This window comes from Lithobates pipiens, unplaced genomic scaffold (assembly GCF_037356315.1).
Source record: "Lithobates pipiens isolate NorthernLeopardFrog02 unplaced genomic scaffold, aLitPip1_a1.2 Scaffold_16, whole genome shotgun sequence".
NCBI lineage: Eukaryota > Metazoa > Chordata > Amphibia > Anura > Ranidae > Lithobates > Lithobates pipiens.
The window spans coordinates 608629133-608652149 of record NW_027507748.1 but is presented as its reverse complement, the minus strand read 5'-3'; the positions used below and the strand labels follow the sequence as shown (position 1 = coordinate 608652149).

The 23017-nt window shown below is 42.1% G+C and overlaps 1 protein-coding gene across 1 annotated transcript in view; it reads left to right on the top strand.

The window, feature by feature from the left end:
* Positions 1-23017, top strand: part of MIPEP (mitochondrial intermediate peptidase) — a 154889-nt gene that overhangs the window by 25057 nt on the left and 106815 nt on the right. Inside the window, exons 6-10 of the mRNA XM_077484030.1 lie at positions 593-775; positions 5042-5198; positions 14878-14926; positions 15862-15922; positions 20899-20951. Coding sequence (XP_077340156.1) covers positions 593-775; positions 5042-5198; positions 14878-14926; positions 15862-15922; positions 20899-20951 — 503 coding nt within the window. The remainder of the gene's footprint in view (positions 1-592; positions 776-5041; positions 5199-14877; positions 14927-15861; positions 15923-20898; positions 20952-23017) is intronic.

Sequence of the window (23017 nt, the reverse complement as noted above, 5' to 3'; positions counted from 1 at the left end):
ATTACAAATCATTTGGCAATTGTAATTTAACACACACACACACACACACACACGCACCATCTGATTTTAAACAGGAAGTAAACCCTGATGAGTTTACTTCCTCTTTGATTCCCTGCAAAGGTAAAGCATAATGGACTACTATGCATCGCATAGTAGCCCATTATGTGTCACTTACCTGACACAGGAGCCAGCGAAGTCACTGCTGTCCCCTGTAGTCCAGAGCATCCATCTTCTCGATGGGTCTCGCTGCTCCGCCGCCATCATTCGACGAAGCCGCGATGACGTCACTCCCGAGCATGCGCACCGGAGCCGCCACCCGCGGCATATCGCCGTTGACAGCGGCGCGCTCATGGCGGTGCCTGTGTTTTGGCAAATAACGGTTTAGGAGATATTTCTTGGACCTACAGGTAAGCCTTAATTTAGGCTTACCTGTAGGTCAAAGTGGTTTGTAAGGGTTTACAACCACTTTAAAGCACTAGGACATGTTACACATTTACTCAGCATAATAAAAAAAAAAAAATACAGATATCTGTTGCTAGGTCCGTATTCCTGCTTTTGTCATGTTCTAATATATCAATGTTTTTCTTTGCAGCGCCAGAAGGCCGTCAACCTAAATGTTGTCATTGCAGACCTGAGCAGTGACTTCTTGCTTGGATCCAACTTGCCCAACAGGATTGAGAACAATGTTATACCTGATCACATTCGATCTCACTTTGCCTGGGATGGGAAGTACCTACAGATCGGTGGCTTGTATGCAGATTCTCCCAGTGATCTGGTAAGCAGAGTAAATTCTTTTTGCAAAGGCTTAGAATAAGATTTTTAAACCTTAGGCGCTTTTACACTCTTTAACCACCTCAATACAGGGCACTTAAACACCTTCCTGCCCAGACTAATTTTGAGCTTTCAGCGCTGTCACACTTTGAATGACAATTGCACCGTCATGCTACACTGTACACAAATGAAATTTTTATATTTTTTTTCCCACAAATAGAGCTTTCTTTTGGTGGTATTTGATCACCTCTACGGTTTTTATTTTTTGCTAAACAAATAAAAAAAGACTGAAAATTATGAAAAAAGTTTTTTTTTGTTTCAGTTTCAAAACTTTGTAAATAAGTAAGTTTTCTCCTTCACTAATGGGCACTGATGGGGCTGCACTGACGGGCACTGATAAGGCGGCACTGATGGGCACCAACGAGGTGGCACCAATGAAGTGGCACTGATGAGGTGGCATTGATGGGCACGGATATGTGGCACTGATAGGCGGCACTGATAGATGGCACTGATGGGTGACACTTATGGGCACTTATAGCTGGCATGGATAGGCGGCACAGATGGGCATCGATAGGCGGCACTGATAGGTGTCACAGATGGGCACTGATGGGTGTCACGGATGGGCACTGATAGGCGGCATTATATTGTACTGATGGATGGCAATCGGTGTCAATAATGCATGCCAATCAGTGATGGCCATTGTGGGCACTGATTGGCATCCATTGTGGGCACTGACTGGCATCCCTGGTGGTCTAGGGTGGCATACCTGGTTCTGGGCATCCCTGGTGGTCTGGTGGTCCAGTGTGGGCATCCTGGGGGGGGGGCTGCACTGATAATCGATCAGCACAGACCCCCCCTGTCAGAGGAGCAGCCGCTTGGCTCTCCTCTACTCACGTCTGACAGACACGAGTGAGGAAAAGCCGATCACCGGCTCTTCCTATTTACACTGTGATCAGCCGTGATTGGACACGGCTGATCACGTGGTAAAGAGTCGGAGACTCTTTACCGAGATCGTAGTTGCGAGGTGTCAAACTGACACCTCGCAACAACAATCCCCGCGATGCGCGCCTCTCATATGACGCCTGGTCAGGATTTTGAAACCACTTTGCCACCGTCATTTTGCTATAGGGCGGGCGGCAAGTGGTTAATAAAGAGATCACAATGGCAGCCACTGTTTACTTTCATGCAACACAAGCCAATTTCATATGGGAGTAGATGTTCTGTCTGTGTATATCATGTATAAATAAGTGCCTGGAAGTAAACAAAGAAAAGACGCAGCTCTAGTACTTCAGCCTAAACTAAGTGTTAGGGTAATGCTGTATGCTATAGTCTCTATAAAAGAAAAACATTGTGAAGGATCAAGTCGTCATCCATTGCTTAACTCTCCTTTAAAAATACTAATCTCCTGTCATGCTGAAACTTTGGCTTATAATGATTTCTAACTTGCTGACCTGGAGCAAGTATAGGAATTCTGGCACTCATTTACAGTATGCTAGCTCTGGATCTGTTACTTAAAAGTACTTGAATCAGTAACTGCCAGGTAACTCGCAATTTCCTCAGGAGGCTGGCAGTGGTAGCTCTCTGTTTTTCCATTGTTACTGTGTCACAAATAATACTCCAGCCATTGATGGTTTCCTTCTCCATCACAAGAACACGCTCTCAAACACTGTGTATACAAAGTGCACAATCTAGCTCATATCTGTGGAGCTGAGATCGGGGCTACTGCAATGAATGAGAAAGAGTGGGCATGGGTTGTTGAATCCTAAAGAGGGCATGAGAGAAAGTTGAAGCCTCATAGCAATGTCTTTCGCGTTTCTTCTGATTTTCTTATCTCTTTTTGGGCTTCATATTTATCTGGCCACCAGGCATAGTCCTGTTCTGGATGGTTACTCTATTTGCATTTCTTTTCTGATTTTGTTTATCACATTTATCCAAGGCCTTTTATTAGTGGGCTTTTTGTGTAGTTATACCCAACCGTGTGGTTGGCTGGTTTCATATGCTATATTGTGACATGAATCCAGAATTGTTTTGATTGCACCTTTTATAATGCTCTTTGCTGTGAGGCAGTAAGCCTTGAAAATGTACATCTATCTGACTTATAATCATTTGTTATGCATTGTAACTATCCACTTGTTGGTTCTTTCTGTTTAACTGAGTATTAAAAAAAAAACACTGTGCCTCATATCAATGTCAACAATTGGGCAGGATGGTGGAATGCTGGCCTGAGCAATTTTTTTGGCAGGCTACTGGAGGAGGGGTGAAAATGGAATACAGCATTAGCAGACACATTATTCATCTCTCTGGGGATATTTCCCTTTGCTGCCTGTCCTGGAGATGGAGGAGGAAGTGAGAGGAAATATCTATAAAATGAGAGGTCATCACCTCTACTCATTTACCTTCACCTCCTATTCTTCGATCAACACTGAAGAAATGGCTGCACTCCAAATGTTACAGACAGTTCAAATTAGGTAATGAATAAGCACACCTGTTAGTGTGTGAAACGCGTCTACCATTTGAACTGTCTGTAACACTTGGGATGTTCGTTATTTAATAATAATTTTGATGGATCTTGGAGTGCAGCCATTTCTTCAGTGTTGGGAGTAAACCAGTGCTCCATCATTAGTTTTAGTGGAAGTAATAGTGCTCTATTGTTGGTATCAGCAGAAGGAATAGCACCCCATCATTGGTGTCAGGGGGAGGAATGGTACCCCATAATTAGTATGAATTGTGGATGGAATAGTGCCCCAAGGACCGAATAGAGGCAAGCAAAGGGCCACAGTTTGGAGACCATTGCTTTATAGTGTCAAGGCATCCTGTAGCTTAATGTAGTGGCTGCTGGTGCTCAAAATTTTTGAAGAGAGTAACTCCATCGCCAGCAACACAGGGAACGAGAGAGCTGGGACTTTATTCTTACTCTTGGCAAATGTAGTCAGTGTAAATCCGCATAGGAGCCAAAATAGAAAAAACAGCCTTTAGGACAATAAATGATTGGTAGGTAGTAGTTTTGTGTGTGTATTTCTACCAATCACAGGCTGCGTCACACCCCAGCTACAGTGGGGACATGGACAGGAAGGGGAGACAGAGAACTGCAGAAAAAAACTTTTTTTTTATTTTTATTTTTTTTGCAGAAAACGAATCCCATGGGGATGGAGTATGAACAGAATGTAGTACACCATCTATTGATGGTTTTTAATGATGTTGGTTAAATTACACTTTTATTTTGCACTGCAGAAAGTGTACACTTTTTTTTTTTTTTTTATTTGATTGTGACTTTACTCAGTCCTTTATTTTGGATGTATAGATACACTAGGGCCCAAAGGATTTCAGCTACAAGCACCATGATGCTGCTGTAAATGGGGAACAGTGCAATTTGTCAAGCTGTGCACCAGCCTTTCCGTTCACAAGAGGAACTGCATTTGTAGCCATTTGTTGTGTGATGGGACCTTGCCAGTACAGATAATGCCAGTGTTCTGTACTTGCTGCGGTCTATATCAATGTCAGTCAAAGTGATGTGGGGGGGGGGGGGGCACCTTGCCTACAGACCCTTTTAATACAGCCTTTTCTTTCATTAACCTGACCTACACACTGTATACTTTTTTCATTAACACATTTCTTGTAATGTGCCAAATATGGGTGTGATTAATTGGTTTTGTTTAGCATTGGACTCCTACCACTCTGTAGCTCTGCAATTCCCAGTAGGAGCAAAACATGTCAGGAATAGGAGCTGCAAGTGTTCTGGAGTAATAGTTTGTTTTTAACTTTATGGAAGCAGTGTGTGGTTCTCTACCACACATTTTCAGACTCCTACCAATGTTTGGATGGTTTTTAACAATCAGGAGGCAGACGGAACTTTTGTCTCTCATTATCTCATGTTCGTTACTAAAGGGGCGTACATATGGATCAAAATTCGGCTGGTTCAGCAGGGCCTGGCCAAATTCCAATCTGTGTGTGGCCCTCCCTGTTCAACAGAAGGTGCTCTATAGATCTATTTCTGACAAATGAAACCATTACAACAAATTACATTCAATCAGTTGCAGTACTGATCAGTGTATTCTAACAGCAAGGGAGTCCCCGCTTTCAGAATACTATAGCACAGCTGGGAAGATTCCTCCATACACCTCGATTGTGTAAATGGGAGAATCCCATAAATATATATATTTTTTTTTCTCGCTCAAATCACAGGCTAAATAAAGAAAAAACGTAGCATGTATATCCAGTTTAAAAGTTGGTAGTATTTTTTTAACATCGTATTTTTTTATTTTTTTTATAGGTGCGGGAAGCAGCCTACAAGATATTCCTTTACCCAAATGCCAGGCAATTGACATGTTTGGAGGAATTGCTCAGTAGTAGGAATGATCTGGCCCAGCTTGTTGGATACCCAACCTTTGCACACAGAGCGCTGTTGGGGACCATAGCTAAAACTCCAGGTAAAGTTGTCTGCTAACCCCAAATTGAACACCAGAAAAGATTATTACTACAAAGTTGTACATATTAATAGTCAGTTACTTTTATAGCAACCATTTAGCATTCAGACTTTGACAGACCTAAGCTGTGGGCATCTGCTTCTGATTGGTTGATTTGGTTCACTGCAGTTGCACTCAAGCTCCCATCATGGGGTTGGTTTACTAAAACTGCAAATTCTGGTGCAGCTGTGCATGATAGCCAATCGGCTTCTAACTTCGGCTTGTTGACTTAATTGTTGACAAAAAAAACAACAACCTGGAAGCTGTTTGGTTTGTATGCAGAGTTGCACCAGATTCTGCACTCTCCAGTTTTAGTAACTCAACCCCCATGTGACTGGTTTTATATAAAACACTGTGGAAGGTATTAAAGTTCTAAAACCAGGCTTAAACTGTTTCTATTCTTGAATTATGTAAAAAGTGGAAGAAAAGATTTTAAAGTGAAACTAAAGTCTACTTAAACGAAAAATGTGCAGTCGTTGGAGTACAGGCACACAATCCATGGAATTCATAAAGACTGGCGCAGGCAGATTTTGGGAAAGTGTCTCGCGCATTCTAGAAATAGTGATGAATGCCTCAAATTCATATATCTGACTAGAACTTGAATTTGGCTCATGCTACACCACTTTTAGAATTCACCCGAGACACATTTGCAAAGTTTGTCTGAGACAGATTTTCTCTCTGTATGCCAAAAGAGTTGATCTTATTAGCTCCACTTTTACATTTTGACACATTCAGTGCAACACAATGTAAAAGTGGTACATTTTAGAACTAGCTGAATTTGGTGCATGAATTGTCTCTGTCGGAACCAAAAGTGTTGCAGTTCCTTCAATAATTTGGCACATTACATTAACAAGAAGGATTAAGTACCGCAACAGCTTTATTGAATTCCACCCCAATGTCTCTTCTACAACAAAATAAACGTATCTGTCTTGTTTACAGTCCTTTTTAGGACTCTGTTCACACCTATGCAGATGCGACGAAGCACTCATGTTTTTACGTTCTTTCGCACAGCCCATTCCTTTCAATAGGCTGCCCTACATGTGAAAAACAGAAGTGCCATAAATGTAGGATGATCTGGGGATGCACAAATCCGTGTACATCAATGCTGACAGGCAGGGAAGTGGGTTTATGACAATAGGGTCTCTGTAGTCATAAATCCTACCTCTCCACAGTTTTTTAACTATGGAACTACTAACTGTGCTCACATTAATCATCCCAACATGCGCAAGCAAAAATGCTGTTTTCTTCATTATACGTCACGGGACACAGAGCATCTTGATATCCATAATGATATGGTTATGCTGCCACCTTCAGGTGATTGGACATGGCCAAAAAAACAAGACTAGAAATCCTCTCCTAAGCAGTAACTGTTAAGTTTCAGTTTTTTTTCTTTTTTCTTGCTAGTGTGTCTATTTTATTATTTATTAAATTTTTATCATTACAAATTTCACATAAAAAAAAAAAAAAAAGAAAGAAAGAAAACATAACTTTCAATCAATACATTTTATCCTTCTTCACCCTCCCCCTCCTACCTCACGTCATGATAAATTCTATATATTTTTCTTCTTTAATAGCTCTGCTCTTTTTAGGTTATTATTTCGACATACCTCCACGTCGTCTTAAATTCCTGCCAACATTCCCATTTATCCATAGCTCCCTCTTTTCCCTCTTCCCCGCTAAATCTCAAACTCCCAAGTAGTATGTTCCTTCAATAGCCCCAACCCATTCTATTATTTTGGGGCTTTCTTCTTCTTGCTATCTTTTAGGGATAAGGCTTTTGGGTGCATTAAGCATATAGGGCATGAATGTTTTATTATATTATTTCACTGATCCCTCTATTCCTTGGAATAGGCATATCCAGGGATCTTCAGGTACAGTTTCGCCAGTTATTTCCTTTAATAAGTTGTAAAATTCCTTTCCAATATGCTTAAATTTTTGAACAATTCCACCACAGGTGGGCCATTGTTCCTACTACCCTACATCCTCTCCAACACTCCTGGGATTTCTCTGGTTGATATTTACTAAGTTTATCTGATGTTTCATACCACCTTGCCAAGCACTTATAATTAATTTCTGCTGTTCTCATATCAATAGCCGAACTATGTGTTAATTTCTGAATTTTCCTTATCTTATGTTTATATTCAAGTTATTCAAGTTCTTTACCCCATTTTTTAAAGAATGGCGGTACCTCCAGTTCCTCATTTGATAATATTTTATATAACCGCGATATATCCTTTTTTGCTCCCCCATCCATGCATAGTCGTTCAAGTGATGTTAAATCCTCTACTGTTCTTATTGGTTGGTGTAAATTCTCCACTAAATGCTTCAACTGGAGGTAACGCTATTCATTTATTACTATTAAATCCGTGTTTTGTGGTATCTCAAAAAGTGTATTTCTTTTCCCTTTATTCTCTATTGTAACCCATTGCTTTTCACTTTTTTCCCTTGCCCATTCTATGACACGTGATAACACCACTGCGTGATAATAATTTTTTATATCCGGTATCGCCAAACCTCCTTGGTTTTTCCCTTGTTTCAATGTGGCAAATGAGATTCTGGCTTTTTTATTTTGCCAGATGAATCTCATAATCGCTTTTAAAACTTGAAAATAGTAGTGCGGTAAGGCGATGGGCAACATTTGAAACTTATAGGTAATCTTTGGTAGTAGAACCATCTTCACTGTATTTATTCGCCCTATCCAGGAGAGAGATCTAAATGATATTTTTTTATTTCATCTAGTAGAGGGATATTGTTTTCGTTATATTTTTTTTTTTTTTAACAAAGTCGCCAACTTAACGCCTAAATATTTTAATCCCTCCTTCCTCCAAGGGAACTGGAATTCCTTTTGTAAACTTTGCTGTTCTTGTTTGCTTAAATTTATGTTTAAAATCTCAGATTTATTCAGATTAATTTTAAAGTTTGATATTTCTCCATATTGTTTTAGAGTTTTAGGTAAATTTTGCATTGTTATCCTAGGGTTGGATATGTAAGACAGCAAGTCGTCAGCAAAAGCACCACTTTATGCTCCACATCTCCAACCCTAATTCCTCCTATATCAGGACTAGGATTGTTGCCAAAAGGGGTTGATAGACAATACAAAGAGTAATGGGGATAGGGGACACCCCTGCCTCGTCCCATTCTTCATTTCAAATGATGAGGATAGTTCCCCATTGATTTTTATGAACGTGGTCGGTTGTTTATATAATACTTTAATCCAATGGATCATCCTTGAGCCCAATCCCATGGAGTCCAATGTTTTTATCATGAGTCCCCAGTCTACCCTGTCAAATGCCCTTTCAGCATCGATCGACAGGAATAGACCTGGGGACCCCCTGTTTTTAATTTTCTGGAGGAGGAGCAATGTTCTCACTCCATTGTCCCTCCCCTCCCTCCCGGGAATAAATCCGACTTGGTTGGGGTGGACTAAAACTTTCATCAGATCTTTCATCCTATTTGCCAAAACTTTTGCATATCTTTGTGTCGGCATTAGCAAGGATATTGGTCTATAGTTTGAGCAACACGTTCCATCCTTCCCTGCCTTCAATATTACAATTATCGATGCCGCCTGTGCCTCTCTACTCATTTCTTATTCCGTCCCCAGTCCATTCATATATTTACATAGCCTTGGCACCAAGATCTCCTTATATTTCTTTAAATAAAGGGTCGAAAACCCATCGGGTCCGGGGCTTTTCCCTGAGGCAGTTTCTTGTAAAGCCTTATTAATTTGTGTGAGGAGGGAGATCATCTCTCATTGGACACGCCGATCGCGCTGTAAACGGCCGCTGTGATTGGCCATTTACAGCGATCTGTGACTGGCTGTGTCGAAGGGACATGGCCAGCACAGAACTTCCCCGATGCACGCTCGCGGAAGCGCACATTGTGGAAGTAAACAGGAGGATGTCCAGGGACCGCCTCCCGACAATTGGCGTCTGCGCTGCAGCCGTCTTTCGGCTATAGCCTGGACGCCTAGTGGTTAATAGTCCTCTACTCTTTTTCTTTAAAAGCAATAGTAAAAGCAAAGCAGAAGTGTATATATAGGTTGAAAGCTCTGACCCACTTCCATGCAATGACCAGATCTGTGTATATACGGGTTCAGTTTCTGACACGAAAGGCAGTTGATAAATTGCGGATCCTCCGTTTTCCTTCACCTTTGCTTTCCGCTTTCCTATGCCTTTAATTGGAAAAATAAAAAAGGAAAAGCAGCAGGCTGACAAACAAACTGAACAAAATATGGAATGTGCCTGTTTTAATTCAATATGGTAGCAGTGCTACCAGGCGGTAAAACAAAACAATCAGGTCCATGCCCGACGCTGACACTAGCAATCTTGCTAGTGTCTTTAAAGGGCAAAGTGCCAGAAACAATGACTGGGAGCTTGTGCTACAGGACCCCCTAAGAAATATAAAACCCTATTTGGGTAGCATGGTCTGTAACTGAACTGACCCTTTAAACTCTTACTCCCCAGAAGCACATCACGCGTTGAGGTGGATTTATGAACACCTTCAAGTCGCTAAAGACTATCTCCTGGTCAGGATTATAGCAATAAGGTTCCCCTGACCATTTTCATTCATTTTTCTATTTTATGTTTAAATGAATACGGGTTTAGTTTAATAAACACAGACATCTTTTCCATTGTACAAGATTTGTGTTTCATTTTGCTGCACTATATCAAATATTAAGACCACCCATCACAGTGATAAGCCAAAAAGAATGATAAAGAAGGGGGGCACTTCACTGTAGGTTATATGCATTTGCTGATTACAGCAGCTGGGAATTCAAGACATCTCTGCTGCAGAAGAAGGTGTGTGCAGTCCTCATTTTGTGCCTGCATTGTAGTTCTGTACCATTTGAGTACTTAAAGTGGTTGCAAACCTCAGACATGAAATCTGAACAAAACATATCCCTCTGTAGTGTGTACTTATCACGTTCTGTCTGTTTTTTTCATTCCTGTGGGTATCTATTTACTCAGCATAACATCATGTTTAATATTTTACCAGAAAATTAGGTTATATGTTTTGAACAACTGTCCATAAATATCTTGTAACTTTTGGCCAGTACACCTTGCTGTGGATTATGGGACAAACCAGTTGTAGGTTCAATCTTGAAATGCCTCTGCATGGGCATATACAGTGCCTTGCGAAAGTATTCGGCCCCCTTGAACTTTTCAACCTTTTGCCACATTTCAGGCTTCAAACATAAAGATATAAAATTTTTATTTTTTGTGAAGAATTACCAACAAGTGGGACACAATTGTGAAGTGGAACAAAATCTATTGGATAATTTAAACTTTTTTAGCAAATAAAAAACTGAAAAGTGGTGCGTGCAAAATTATTCGGCCCCTTTACTTTCAGTGCAGCAAACTCAATCCAGAAGTTCAGCGAGGATCTCTGAATGATCCAATGTTGTCCTAAATGACTGATGGTGATAAATAGAATCCACCTGTGTGTAATCAAGTCTCTGTATAAATGCACCTGCTCTGTGATAGTCTCAGGGTTCTGTTGAAAGCGCAGAGAGCATCATGAAGACCAAGGAACACACCAGGCAGGTCCGTAATACTGTTGTGGAGAAGTTTAAAGCCGGATTTGGATACAAAAAGATTTCCCAAGCTTTAAACATCCCAAGGAGCACTGTGCAAGCGATAATTTTGAAATGGAAGGAGTATCAGACCACTGCAAATCTACCAAGACCTGGCCGTCCCTCTAAACTTTCAGCTCAGACAAGGAGAAGACTGATCAGAGATGCAGCCAAGAGGCCCATGATCACTCTGGATGAACTGCAGAGAACTACAGCTGAGGTGGGAGAGTCTGTCCATAGGACAACAATCAGTCGTACACTGCACAAATCTGGCCTTTATGGAAGAGTGGCAAGAAGAAAGCCATTTCTCAAAGATATCCATAAAAAGTCTTGTCTAAAGTTTGCCACAAGCCACCTGGGAGACACACCAAACAAGTGGAAGAAGGTGCTCTGGTCAGATGAAACCAAAATCGAACCTTTTGCCCACAATGCAAAACTATATGTTTGGTGTAAAAGCAACACAGCTCATCACCCTCAACACACCATCCCCACTGTCAAACATGGTGGTGGCAGCATCATGGTTTGGGCCTGCTTTTCTTCAGCAGGGACAGGGAAGATGGTTCAAATTGAGGGGAAGATGGATGCAGCCAAATACAGGACCATTCTGGATGAAAACCTGTTTGAGTCTGCAAAAGACCTGAAACTGGGACAGAGATTTATCTTCCAACAAGACAATGATCCCAAACATACAGCAAAATCTACAAACGAATGGTTCACAAATAAACGTATCCAGGTGTTAGAATGGTCAAGTCAAAGTCCAGACCTGAATCCAGTGAAGTGGGTCTTACGGGGTTCGCCCCTTGGACGTTCCCATTCCAGTGGGACCTAATAGTCTTGAGTCCTGTATTTCCTCACTGTTGAGCCCCTGAAAGCCAGCTTCAAGGAACTTCAAATACCGGACTTGGAAATATTTAATTCCTGGGGTGAAGCCAGGAAATGACAATTGCAGAAATATTTGAGTGGGAGGTTCTCCTTTTCTTTATCCAATCGTTAGGGGAGAGAAGATTGCCCTTAAGTACTGTTAAGAGTCAGAGTTCGTCCCTAACCATTTTTTTTTCCCCAGAAGCTGAATGCATACTTCATACAGCATGTAACCTACACAGTCCCGCCTGCCAGGCCACTTCTGTCTCCTTGGGACTTGAATTTGCTCTTGACTGTCCTTGCAGAGGCCACTTTTTGAACCAATTGGGAGACTGTTTTAGTCCTTTTATCTCAGAAGGTAGCTTCTTTGGTTGCTATCACTTCTCTAAGTGGAGTGTCCTATCTGGCGGCTCTTCCATGCAAGGAGCCGTTCTTGATCCTGCATCATAAGGTGTTGATACGCCCTCCTCCATCTTTATTACCTAATGTGGTTTCTAGTTTTCACTTGAATCAGGACAATGTCTTGCCTTCTTTTCTGATCTTCATTTGGCAGGCATAAGATCTCTGCATACTCTGGAGGTAGTTCAGGCAGTCTGGATTGTTGGCACAGGTCAGGAATCCTGGTTTGTGCTGCCAGTAGAGCCCAGGAAGGACAGGAGGCATCCAAGTTAACTATTTTCATTGGACCTGCCAGTTAATTATTTGAGCTTATGGCTTGAAAGGGCAAGGTCCCCGCCCCTTGTTGTTAATGCCCGCTACCAGGTGTTGGGGCTTCTTGGGAAACAAGGTGTCAGTGGCTCAGGGTTTTAAGGCCACTACATGGTCTTTGGTTCATACATTCGCAGGATTTTACCAGATGGATATCAAAGCCACAGAGGATATTGCTTTGGCCACAGTATGTTACAGGCGGCGGAATAAGTCCTCAGGTGGCAGTTTCTGTGATTGTGTCTCCCTCCACTCAAGGGCATTGCTTTAGAACATCCCTCATAGTCATTACTATGGCTGTTCTGTGTCCCATGATGTACGATAAAGAAAATTGTATTTTTCCTACAGCATACCTGTAAAAATCCTTTGAGTACAATCATCTTCCTGTGTAGGAGGGGTTATATAGGGGAGGACTTCCTGTTTGATGGTTTCTGCCAGTGTCCATTCACCTATAGGTGGCGTATAACCCACATAGTCATTACTATGGTTGCTCTGTGTCCCATGATGTACTCCAAGAAAAGTATTTTACAAGTAAGCTGTAGGAAAAATCTTTCTTTTTTTTTTTTAAAGCAGATCAATTTTTTTTTCTTGATCTTTTGATTTCAAAAGTAGAGGAGAGATTTGGGGTCCATATTCATAAATCGGACCTGTCATCCCTTATTTCTATTACAAGGGATGTTTAAATTCCCTGCACTAGGAATAAAAGTAAAAAAAATAAATCTGATTTTTTTTTTTTAAAGCGCGCAGAAGCGAACACATACGTAAGTGCATATGTAAATGGTGTTTGCACCACACGTAAGGTATCACTGCGAACATTGGAGTGAGGGCAATAATTCTAGCACTAGACCTCCTCTGTAACTCTAAACCGGTAACCTGTACAAAAATTCAAGCGTCGCCTATGAATATTTTTAAGTATCATAGCTTGTCACCATTCCACGATCGTGTGCAATTAAAAGCGTGATGTGTTGGGTATCTATTTACTCAGCATAACATCATATTTGATATTTTACCAGAAAATTAGGTTATATGTTTTGAACAACTGCTGCACAAATACTGTGACATAAAAAATTGCAAGGATCGCCATTTCTGCTTTGACCTGATACAGACATGCATTAGATCGGGGGTGCCCAACCAGTGGCCCGGGGGCAACCTCCTTCTGTGGGATGGCAGATTGGCAACCCAGATCATGGGTTGCAGACCCGCCATCCCTGAGCATCTGTGTTGTTAATGAAGCTGGCAAAGCAAGCAGCCATGGAGAAGAGCTGTAAAAGCTGATGCTTCCTGTATAGCGCCGTCTCTTGCCACAGGCGGAGTGATGCCAAATGCACTCTGCCAGGGACTGATTCGCTGGTGCAGTGCACCTACAGGTTACCTGCACTGAGGCATAGACTTTTGTTATTACCTGCAGCTTTGGTGAGCTTTCAGAAAGTGCTCCACACCTGCAGGATATAATAGAAGTCTATGCCAAAGTGTAGCTAAGACACAGGTGCACTGTGCTGCATTAGTGTGAAAGGCCCCTTTTACACAATCAGTCCAACTCAATCGGACCCTCCATTCACCTCTATAAAATGGAAGATGTAAACAGATTTGTGTCCTTTTACACCCGCCTACCTCCAATCTGATTTGCAAAAAAAAAAAAAAAACAGAAGGGTATCAATCCCCTTTTGTCAGGGCAGATCGGAGGACCCATAGAGTAGAGTGGGCTGTGTCCGCTCTGCACGGACCTGTCATCCGCCTGCTCTGCTTATTGTGGCCCGCGACCGGTTACCAAGTCGCTTAAGTGGCCCTCGCTCTTCAAAATATTGAGCACCCCTGCATTAGATGAAGGGTGAGTAATGTCAGAACTCTTGATCTGCTTACTCGTTCCACTTGCGCACTTTGAGTTAGCATTAGGGCCAAGCAAGAAGCATTTTCAGAAGCAATTGTAGTCTCTGTATTTATATAATTATAGGTTTTCTTTAAAGTGAAACTTTGCCAAGACTATGCATATTGAAGTATTTAGATATTCTGAACAATCAGTAAAAGCTCTTAAAACAAGACCTTATTCACCTGTATACGGTAGGTATAGATCTTGTGCAGATATTTAAAAAATTCACATCAGGGGCAGAGAAATCACCACTATTTTTCTATGACCGCCAGCCCTCTAACCAGAGGGTGTTAAGCTGAAATTGAATAAAACCTTAGTATTGTGTCTTGTGATCTTTGATCTTAACTAATTGCAGTGAGATGAAAGCAGTGATCAAACAATGGAAAGTGTTAAACAATCAACAGTAACTAAATTTAAACATACTTGTGACAAACCTAGATCTACACAAGGACTAAAGTTTAACAAAAAAAATAAAAAATCAAAGAGGGAGATGTGATGGACTACTTGGTCATTTTCTGCCATGACTTTTCTGTGTTTCCTGCCATGTAGCCAGTCTTAGTTTTTCACTTTAGGTCCCCTTTACCTTTACCAAACATGTTGCACTAAGGTTTTACTTCATTTTTTCATATTCTTGACAGAGACCGTGATGTTGTTCCTTGAAAAATTATCCAGTAAATTACGGCAGCGGTAAGTTGTACTCTGAATGAAAATACAAAGCATTGATCGCTCAGTGAATGTCTGTGTTGCTGGTTTTGGTACTTATCTGTACAGTATGGGCTCTTTCAGACGCGCGGTCTGCCCGGCGGACTCTGCTTGCTCAGCAGGGATCGATCCGCTGATCCCCGTTGAACAGGCCCGTCTCCGCTCACTGTGCAGGGACAAACCTGTTAGAGCCTCGCTCTCCTCTAAGGGGAAATCAGATGAAAACAAACCACTTGTCTTTTTTCATTCGATCTGGCAGATATATGGAAAATAGGGTCTCCATCCATCTAGATTTCACAGACTGGATCGAATAGCGGTGGGTGTCAACGAACATGTCAACGCTGACAACCGCCGCTCCATAGAGGTGAATGGAGCGTCCGATCAGGCCCGCCTGAAAAACTCGCGGTTGGACCTAATCGGACAGCCCATGTGAAAGGGGCTTAGGGGGTTTAATGTGGTGGCAAAAAGAATATGGTCTGTAAACAGCTTTGGTCACCCTATTTCTACATGGGATTGCACGTCAAAACTTTTTATTGATCAATTTTATATTTTATGCAAAAGATTGAACCATGCAAAAGGAATTTACAATCTAATTTGAGAGTAAGTCAGACACACCTACCTCTTTAAGCTAAAAGTTGAATACCTGCTTGTGTTTTTGGACAGTGGCAGGGACCTAACACACCTAAACGACTTTCTAGTTCTACTAGTGTAGATTTAGGTTTAGCGTGGCGGTATTTATTTTTCTTTTTGACCTAAATGAATGCACAAATGGGCAGAAAATTTTGTTCAAAGTAAAATGTATTTATCGCTGAATAAAAGAAGTACACAAAGGATTTATGCTTTGATGTTTGACTTTAATTGTTAGTATGTCCATTGTTTATACACCTTGGCACATTGCTAATTTTACTGTATGTTTTCAGTACCTTGAAAGACTTTGAAATGATGATGGAGATGAAACTAAAGCTGAATCCCACGAACCCGGTAAGAAAGAAAGTTGTATTTGGTTGATATTGTTCCATGGGAGTCCCTTTAGTAAATAATGCAGTCACTGTGCTTCTAATAATGGAAATATCCCACCTTGTTTTCATGCTGTTATTGCAATAAAGCAGATCTAGCTGTTGTACAAACATTTTACCTTCATTCATTAGACAAGAATGCAAAGTGCAGGCATTTCCCTTACCTCTACCCTGCAGGTTCCAGCTGTCATGTTTTTGGAGCAATCATTTTTTAAGGGGAACCTAGTTTTGGCAGGTACCCCCCCCATCTCCACCCAGGTCACCATTCTGGACACGTGGCGTGGCCAGGTACCCACACTAGTGATACCAGGGAGAGAACAGAGGCTTTGGGCAGCCGCATCGCTGGATCATGGGACAGGTGAGTCTGTGTTTATTAAAAATTAGCATCTACACTTTTTGTAGCTGCTGACTTTTAATAAACATAAAAACAGCTGGAACTTCCGCTTTAAAGCCTAACTCTAGTCAAGCAACTAAATACAAATGTACAATATAGCTTTTAACTGTTTTTATCTGCCAAAGGATTTGTATTTCTGTGCTGCCAGTTTTGTGATCTGCACAGCACAGCTAGGTGTTCTTCCTCCACTGCAACACAGATCTAGAACACACCCCTAGCCCACTGATTGGTCGGTTAAGTAGTAGCAGCACATTTGAGTCAACAGCGCTGCCCACTGTGCTTTCTTCTCCTGATAGCACAGGTACACGCAGCAGAGGTTGATTGGCTCATATTACTGGCCTTCCTTCTGCCATTGGGAGTGCCGCTTTACTAGCGGTATGGTGTAGTGTCACAGTTTGATGCCTATCACAGGATGGTGCGGAAGTGACGTTGTTGCGTACTGCGCATGCGCGATGCGCTCCAAACGCTCGCGCCGTGCGTTCCAACATAGTTTCGGCAATACAGTTCAGCGAAACCATCACATAATGTTACGGAAGTGATGTTACACACAACACAAACACGGCCACGTTGTTGCGTACTGCGCATGCGCGATGCGTTCCAAACACTTGCGCCGTGCGTTCCAACATAGTTTCGGCAATATAGTTCAGCGAAACCATCACATAATGTTACGGAAGTGAAGTTACACACAACACAAACACTGGGCCGTTCGTTACAACACTAATACTTCCCTTGTTACCTAGTAGGTTTTGCATTGCTGGGACTTGTAGTGCCTATCCTGAGCTACATGCTTCAATGTTCAGTGTCCTCATCCCTATCCCCATGCTTCAATGTTCAGTGTCCATCCTTATCCCCGTGCTTCAATGTTCAGTGTCCTCATCCTTATCCCCGAGCTTCAATGTTCTGTGTCCTCATCCCTATCCCCCTGCTTCAATGTTCAGTGTCCTCATCCCTATCCCCCTGCTTCAATGTTCAGTGTCCTCATCCTTATCCCCGAGCTTCAATGTTCAGTGTCCTCATCCCTATCCCCGTGCTTCAATGTTCAGTGTCCTCATCCCTATCCGCGAGCTTCAATGTTCAGTGTCCTCATCCTTATCCCTGTGCTTCAATGTTCAGTGTCCTCATCCCTATCCCCATGCTTCAATGTTCAGTGTCCTCATCCCTATCCGCGAGCTTCAATGTTCAGTGTCCTCATCCTTATCCCTGTGCTTCAATGTTCAGTGTCCTCATCCCTATCCCCCTGCTTCAATGTTCAGTGTCCTCATCCCTATCCCCCTGCTTCAATGTTCAGTGTCCTCATCCTTATCCCCCTGCTTCAATGTTCAGGGTCCTCATCCCTATCCCCCTGCTTCAATGTTCAGTGTCCTCATCCCTATCCGCGAGCTTCAATGTTCAGTGTCCTCATCCTTATCCCCCTGCTTCAATGTTCAGGGTCCTCATCCTTATCCCCGAGCTTCAATGTTCAGTGTCCTCATCCCTATCCCCCTGCTTCAATGTTCAGTGTCCTCATCCCTATCCGCGAGCTTCAATGTTCAGTGTCCTCATCCTTATCCCCCTGCTTCAATGTTCAGGGTCCTCATCCTTATCCCCGAGCTTCAATGTTCAGTGTCCTCATCTCTATCCCCCTGCTTCAATGTTCAGTGTCCTCATCCCTATCCGCGAGCTTCAATGTTCAGTGTCCTCATCCCTATCCGCGAGCTTCAATGTTCAGTGTCCTCATCCTTATCCCCGAGCTTCAATGTTCAGTGTCCTCATCCCTATCCCCCTGCTTCAATGTTCAGTGTCCTCGTCCCTATCCGCGAGCTTCAATGTTCAGTGTCCTCATCCTTATCCCCCTGCTTCGATGAGGACACTGAACATCGAAGCATGGGGATAAGGATGAGGACACTGAACATTGAAGCTTGCGGATAGGGATGAGGACACTGAACATTGAAGCACAGGGATAAGGATGGACACTGAACATTGAAGCTCGGGGATAGGGATGAGGACACTGAACATTGAAGCAGGGGGATAGGGATGAGGACACTGAACATTGAAGCTCAGGGATAAGGATGAGGACACTGAACATTGAAGCACAGGGATAAGGATGAGGACACTGAACATTTAAAGCTTGCGGATAGGGATGAGGACACTGAACATTGAAGCACAGGGATAAGGATGAGGACACTGAACATTGAAGCTTGCGGATCGGGATGAGGACACTGAACATTGAAGCATGGGGATAGGGATGAGGACACTGAACATTGAAGCACAGGGATAAGGATGAGGACACTGAACATTGAAGCTCGCGGATAGGGATGAGGACACTGAACATTGAAGCATGGGGATAGGGATGAGGACACTGAACATTGAAGCACAGGGATAAGGATGAGGACACTGAACATTGAAGCTCGCGGATAGGGATGAGGACACTGAACATTGAAGCATGGGGATAGGGATGAGGACACTGAACATTGAAGCACAGGGATAAGGATGAGGACACTGAACATTGAAGCTCGCGGATAGGGATGAGGACACTGAACATTGAAGCACGGGGATAAGGATGGACACTGAACATTGAAGCTCGGGGATAAGGATGAGGACACTGAACATTGAAGCACGGGGATAAGGATGGACACTGAACATTGAAGCATAGGGATAGGGATGAGGACACTGAACATTGAAGCATGTAGCTCAGGATAGGCACTACAAGTCCCAGCAATGCAAAACCTACTAGGTAACAAGGGAAGTATTAGTGTTGTAACGAACGGCCCAGTGTTTGTGTTGTGTGTAACTTCACTTCCGTAACATTATGTGATGGTTTCGCTGAACTGTATTGCCGAAACTATGTTGGAACGCACGGCGCGAGCGTTTGGAGCGCATCGCGCATGCGCAGTACGCAACAACGTCACTTCCGCACCATCCTGTGATAGGCATCAAACTGTGACACTACAATGGCAGGCTGATATCAGGATAAATTCAGGTTCTTATATAATTAGGCTAAAGAATGATTTTTATGAATTGATAACTACATTAGGTGGAGTTCACCTTTTATGTGGAGCAGCAGAAAGATGGAAATAAAACAAGTCCTGTTTTTTAATTTATTAAAAAGTAATGAAATGTTTTATAAGATATTTCTAGTGTAAAGTTCTGTCTAACAAGTTTCAGGCATTGGACAAAGATGATTGAAGTACCTAGTCTAATAAGCAGCAGGGTGCACAGACTGCTGCAGTAGTGAATGGCATTGTCACCCTTTTGTCTGTTTTTAGCTTCTTCTTGCCTGGACCATTGTAAAATGACATTCAGGCGGGAACCCTGTTCTGGGAGGACGTTATATGATGTCCTCCTGAAAATGCGCCTCACACGGCCCCTCTGGGCCGAGCTTCAGCGCAATTTGTCACCTGCTGTGTCTACCACCAGTACCACGCGATCGCTGGGACCAATCACAGCAGATCACATGACAGTTGTAAACAATGGCTTCCTTTTCACGATATTTACTGTATACAGTTGTGTTGCTAGCTGTGATTGGTCACAGTGATCACATGGCACAGACAGGGCCAATCAGAGCCCATTTGTACCATGTGATTAGGTGTGGCTAATCCCAACAATACATAGCGTCTACACATTGTTATTCAGTAAAAATATTTGCTTATAGCAGTGAAATTCACTGCTATAAGCAATCATAATATGTAAAAATAAAAAAATCCTGATCAACTTCCCTGAGTGCTACCGGAGTACTATGGTAACACTGTATTTCTCTGGTCAAAGTATGTAAAAAAAAAAAAAAAAAAAAAATCTTTTTTTTTTTTTTTTTTTTCTTTAAACATGCTCTCACCAGTCAGTGACCCTGGTCGCCACCACACCAGCTACATGATGACGCTGTAGTGCACTGACGACAGTATGAGGGGAAAATTATATATATTTTTTTTCTTGATTTTCTTTTTCCACCAAAATATTGTGACAAAATCACAAATTTAGAAATCGCGCCATGCCTCCTACGAAACACCTCAGACTGTCTACTTTCCAAAAAGATCATTTGGAGGATATTTGTACTGTCCTGGTGTTGTCAGGTCTCAATAAATGGCATAAGCCGTCAGTACATCAGGATCGATCAATTTTTTTAGATATATATACAGCGTGTAATAAGCATTGCACCATTTTTCTAGGTAAATATATTTCTAAGGCTGGGTTCACACTGCTGTGCGAAGTGGCTCACTGTAAGGGTCCAGTGCGTCCCTGTTCACCGTTTCAGGTCCAATTTCGGTCCCAATTTTTGACTGAATTCGGACCTGAAACTAACCAGATGACGCATAGGACTCTTCTGCAATTCGCTCCACAGATGTGTGAACCAGCTCCATTGAGAGTCGGTCACAGTCTCCTGACATGCAAATTAGATGCAGGGAAACCCACATCCAATTCGCAATAGTGTGAACCCAGCCTCAAGGTGCTATTGACATGAAATTTTCACCACAGCTTCAGCTAGTTAAATTGTACATAAAGAACCATGTATAAATGTTTGGGACATTGAAGAAAAATTAGTTTTCTTCTGATTTTACATTTTTTTTTTAAAGGAACTGATGCCTTGGGACCCACCTTATTACGCTGGTGTTTTACGTGCTGAGAGGTAAGTTCTGTTTCAATATGTTTATTGAAAGTTTTTCCAAAAAGGACACAAGTTAATAGGCAAATCATGATATCAAAAGTAAGGCCCACAACACAGGTGGGACATATCAAGACATCAATAACAGAAATGTAGAGATCAAGCTATTATACCACACAGTCATCTACAACCCAATGGATTGCTATATAAAGTATAAGTTCAACATAGTGATAAGGAGCTCCTGTAAAAACGTATAATAATCCTACGCAGTGACCCCCAAAAAGGGAGGGCAACAGAATTTCTACATCTCCACCACGACCGGCCAGCCGACATGGTTCATGAGTATACAAAGTGCTCTAAAAAAGTGCTATTGAAATAACTAGGTAGGATCAAAGAATCAAAAAAAATAAAAGTGGGGGAAGAGAAGGAAAAAAAAGGGGGAGGGGGAGAAGAAAAAGAGGCAAAGAGAAGAGCGAGAAAGGAAAAGGCCATCCAAACGCCCACCTTCCCCACCCGCATTTCTCAATCAGCTGGAAGTTGGAGGATTTTGATCCAAGGATCCCAAACGTGGTCAAACTTGGCAGACCTATCTTTCAATATACTGACGAGCTTGTCAATGAGCATAATCCATGACTGCTTACATTTCATAACATCTAGATCTACCACTGGTTTCTTATAGCGATTTTTGCCACAAAGAAACGGAAATGGGTTAAAGTTTGAACAGGCTTAAGAGCATCAGCAACAGGCCCATTAAGAAGAGCCACTCTGGGGTTTTTAACTATATTCATATACTTATCCAAAACCGATGCACTTTGGTTACAGGTCCACCATGTGTGGAACATCATACCAGGTTGAATGCACCCCTGAAAGCATAAAGAGAAAGCCCCCCGGTACATTTTCGAGAGACGGTCTGGCACCAGGTATATGAAGGTGTAGCTGCAACCCCCCCCCCCCCCCTTTTTTTAAAAACTGTCAATACAATACAATAAATCGCAGGCTATATCAATAATATAAAGTGCTAACAGTCCATCGCAAATATTAATCAGTGTGATCCAATGTTACTCCTTAATGTCCATATAACATTGCCTTCTTATCTTCAATCCGTGTTGGCGTTTCACCTCTAAACCAAATGTGCTTATCCTCCACTTTGCAAAATGCTCACTCACCAGATGACCATATATAAAACGCTTTGGTAATCTCCTCTGCTCTCTCCAATTCTTCAGGTATAACTTGTTTAGTGGGATAATGTACCTCTCTCATTCATTTATTATTAAAAAAAAGCCCATCGTTGCGCAACATGTTTATTAAGATTAAAATCCACTGCCATACGTAAAATGCTTACTCACACATTGATGTGCCTTAAGACCACCACTCAGTTTTTCTGCAATCCAATGCAAATCTCCAACTTGCCACTCTGTGTATCCGAGCCAGCTTGTGTTCCAATTCACCAGATGTTCATTGACCGGGAATCGGATTTGACCTGTGTGTCGCCCCGCTATGTCACTACGCGTTTCGCTTAAATAATGGGTCACCAAATCTTGACAGTTCTTGCTTGAGGTAATAGGGCAAACTGATGCATTCTGGGCTAAGGTATTTTTTTTTATCAGTTTTGACAGTGATTATGACTTTGGCTCCACTTTAAAGCTCAACTCCAAACAAGGAAATGCCAGCTGTTATTTGCGGACGACCGCTATAATCATTTGTATGTAGTGCCTGATTTTTCTGTGTTTCCAACCTGGGTGGTACTACACTGTAGTGGTTGCCTAATGCAGATTTCTGTATAATTAAATCCTTACTGAGACATGTAATTTTGTTTGTGATTCCCCCAGAAATGAATGCACACATCTCTGTTGCAGCTCATGGTATAATATAATATACATTCACACTGCGTACTGTAATACAACATTATTTTAGTACTGAATGTTTGACAGCAGATGGCGCTAGCATATTGCAAGAACACAGAAGGGAAATTAGATGTAAGCAAGCAAAAGTAAAATGCGTTTTACTACTACTAACCTGCACCCAGGCTGTGTTTCTAAACAGTGTCAAAGAAATAAGTCCCCAATTCGGAATACATAAAGCCAGCAGTA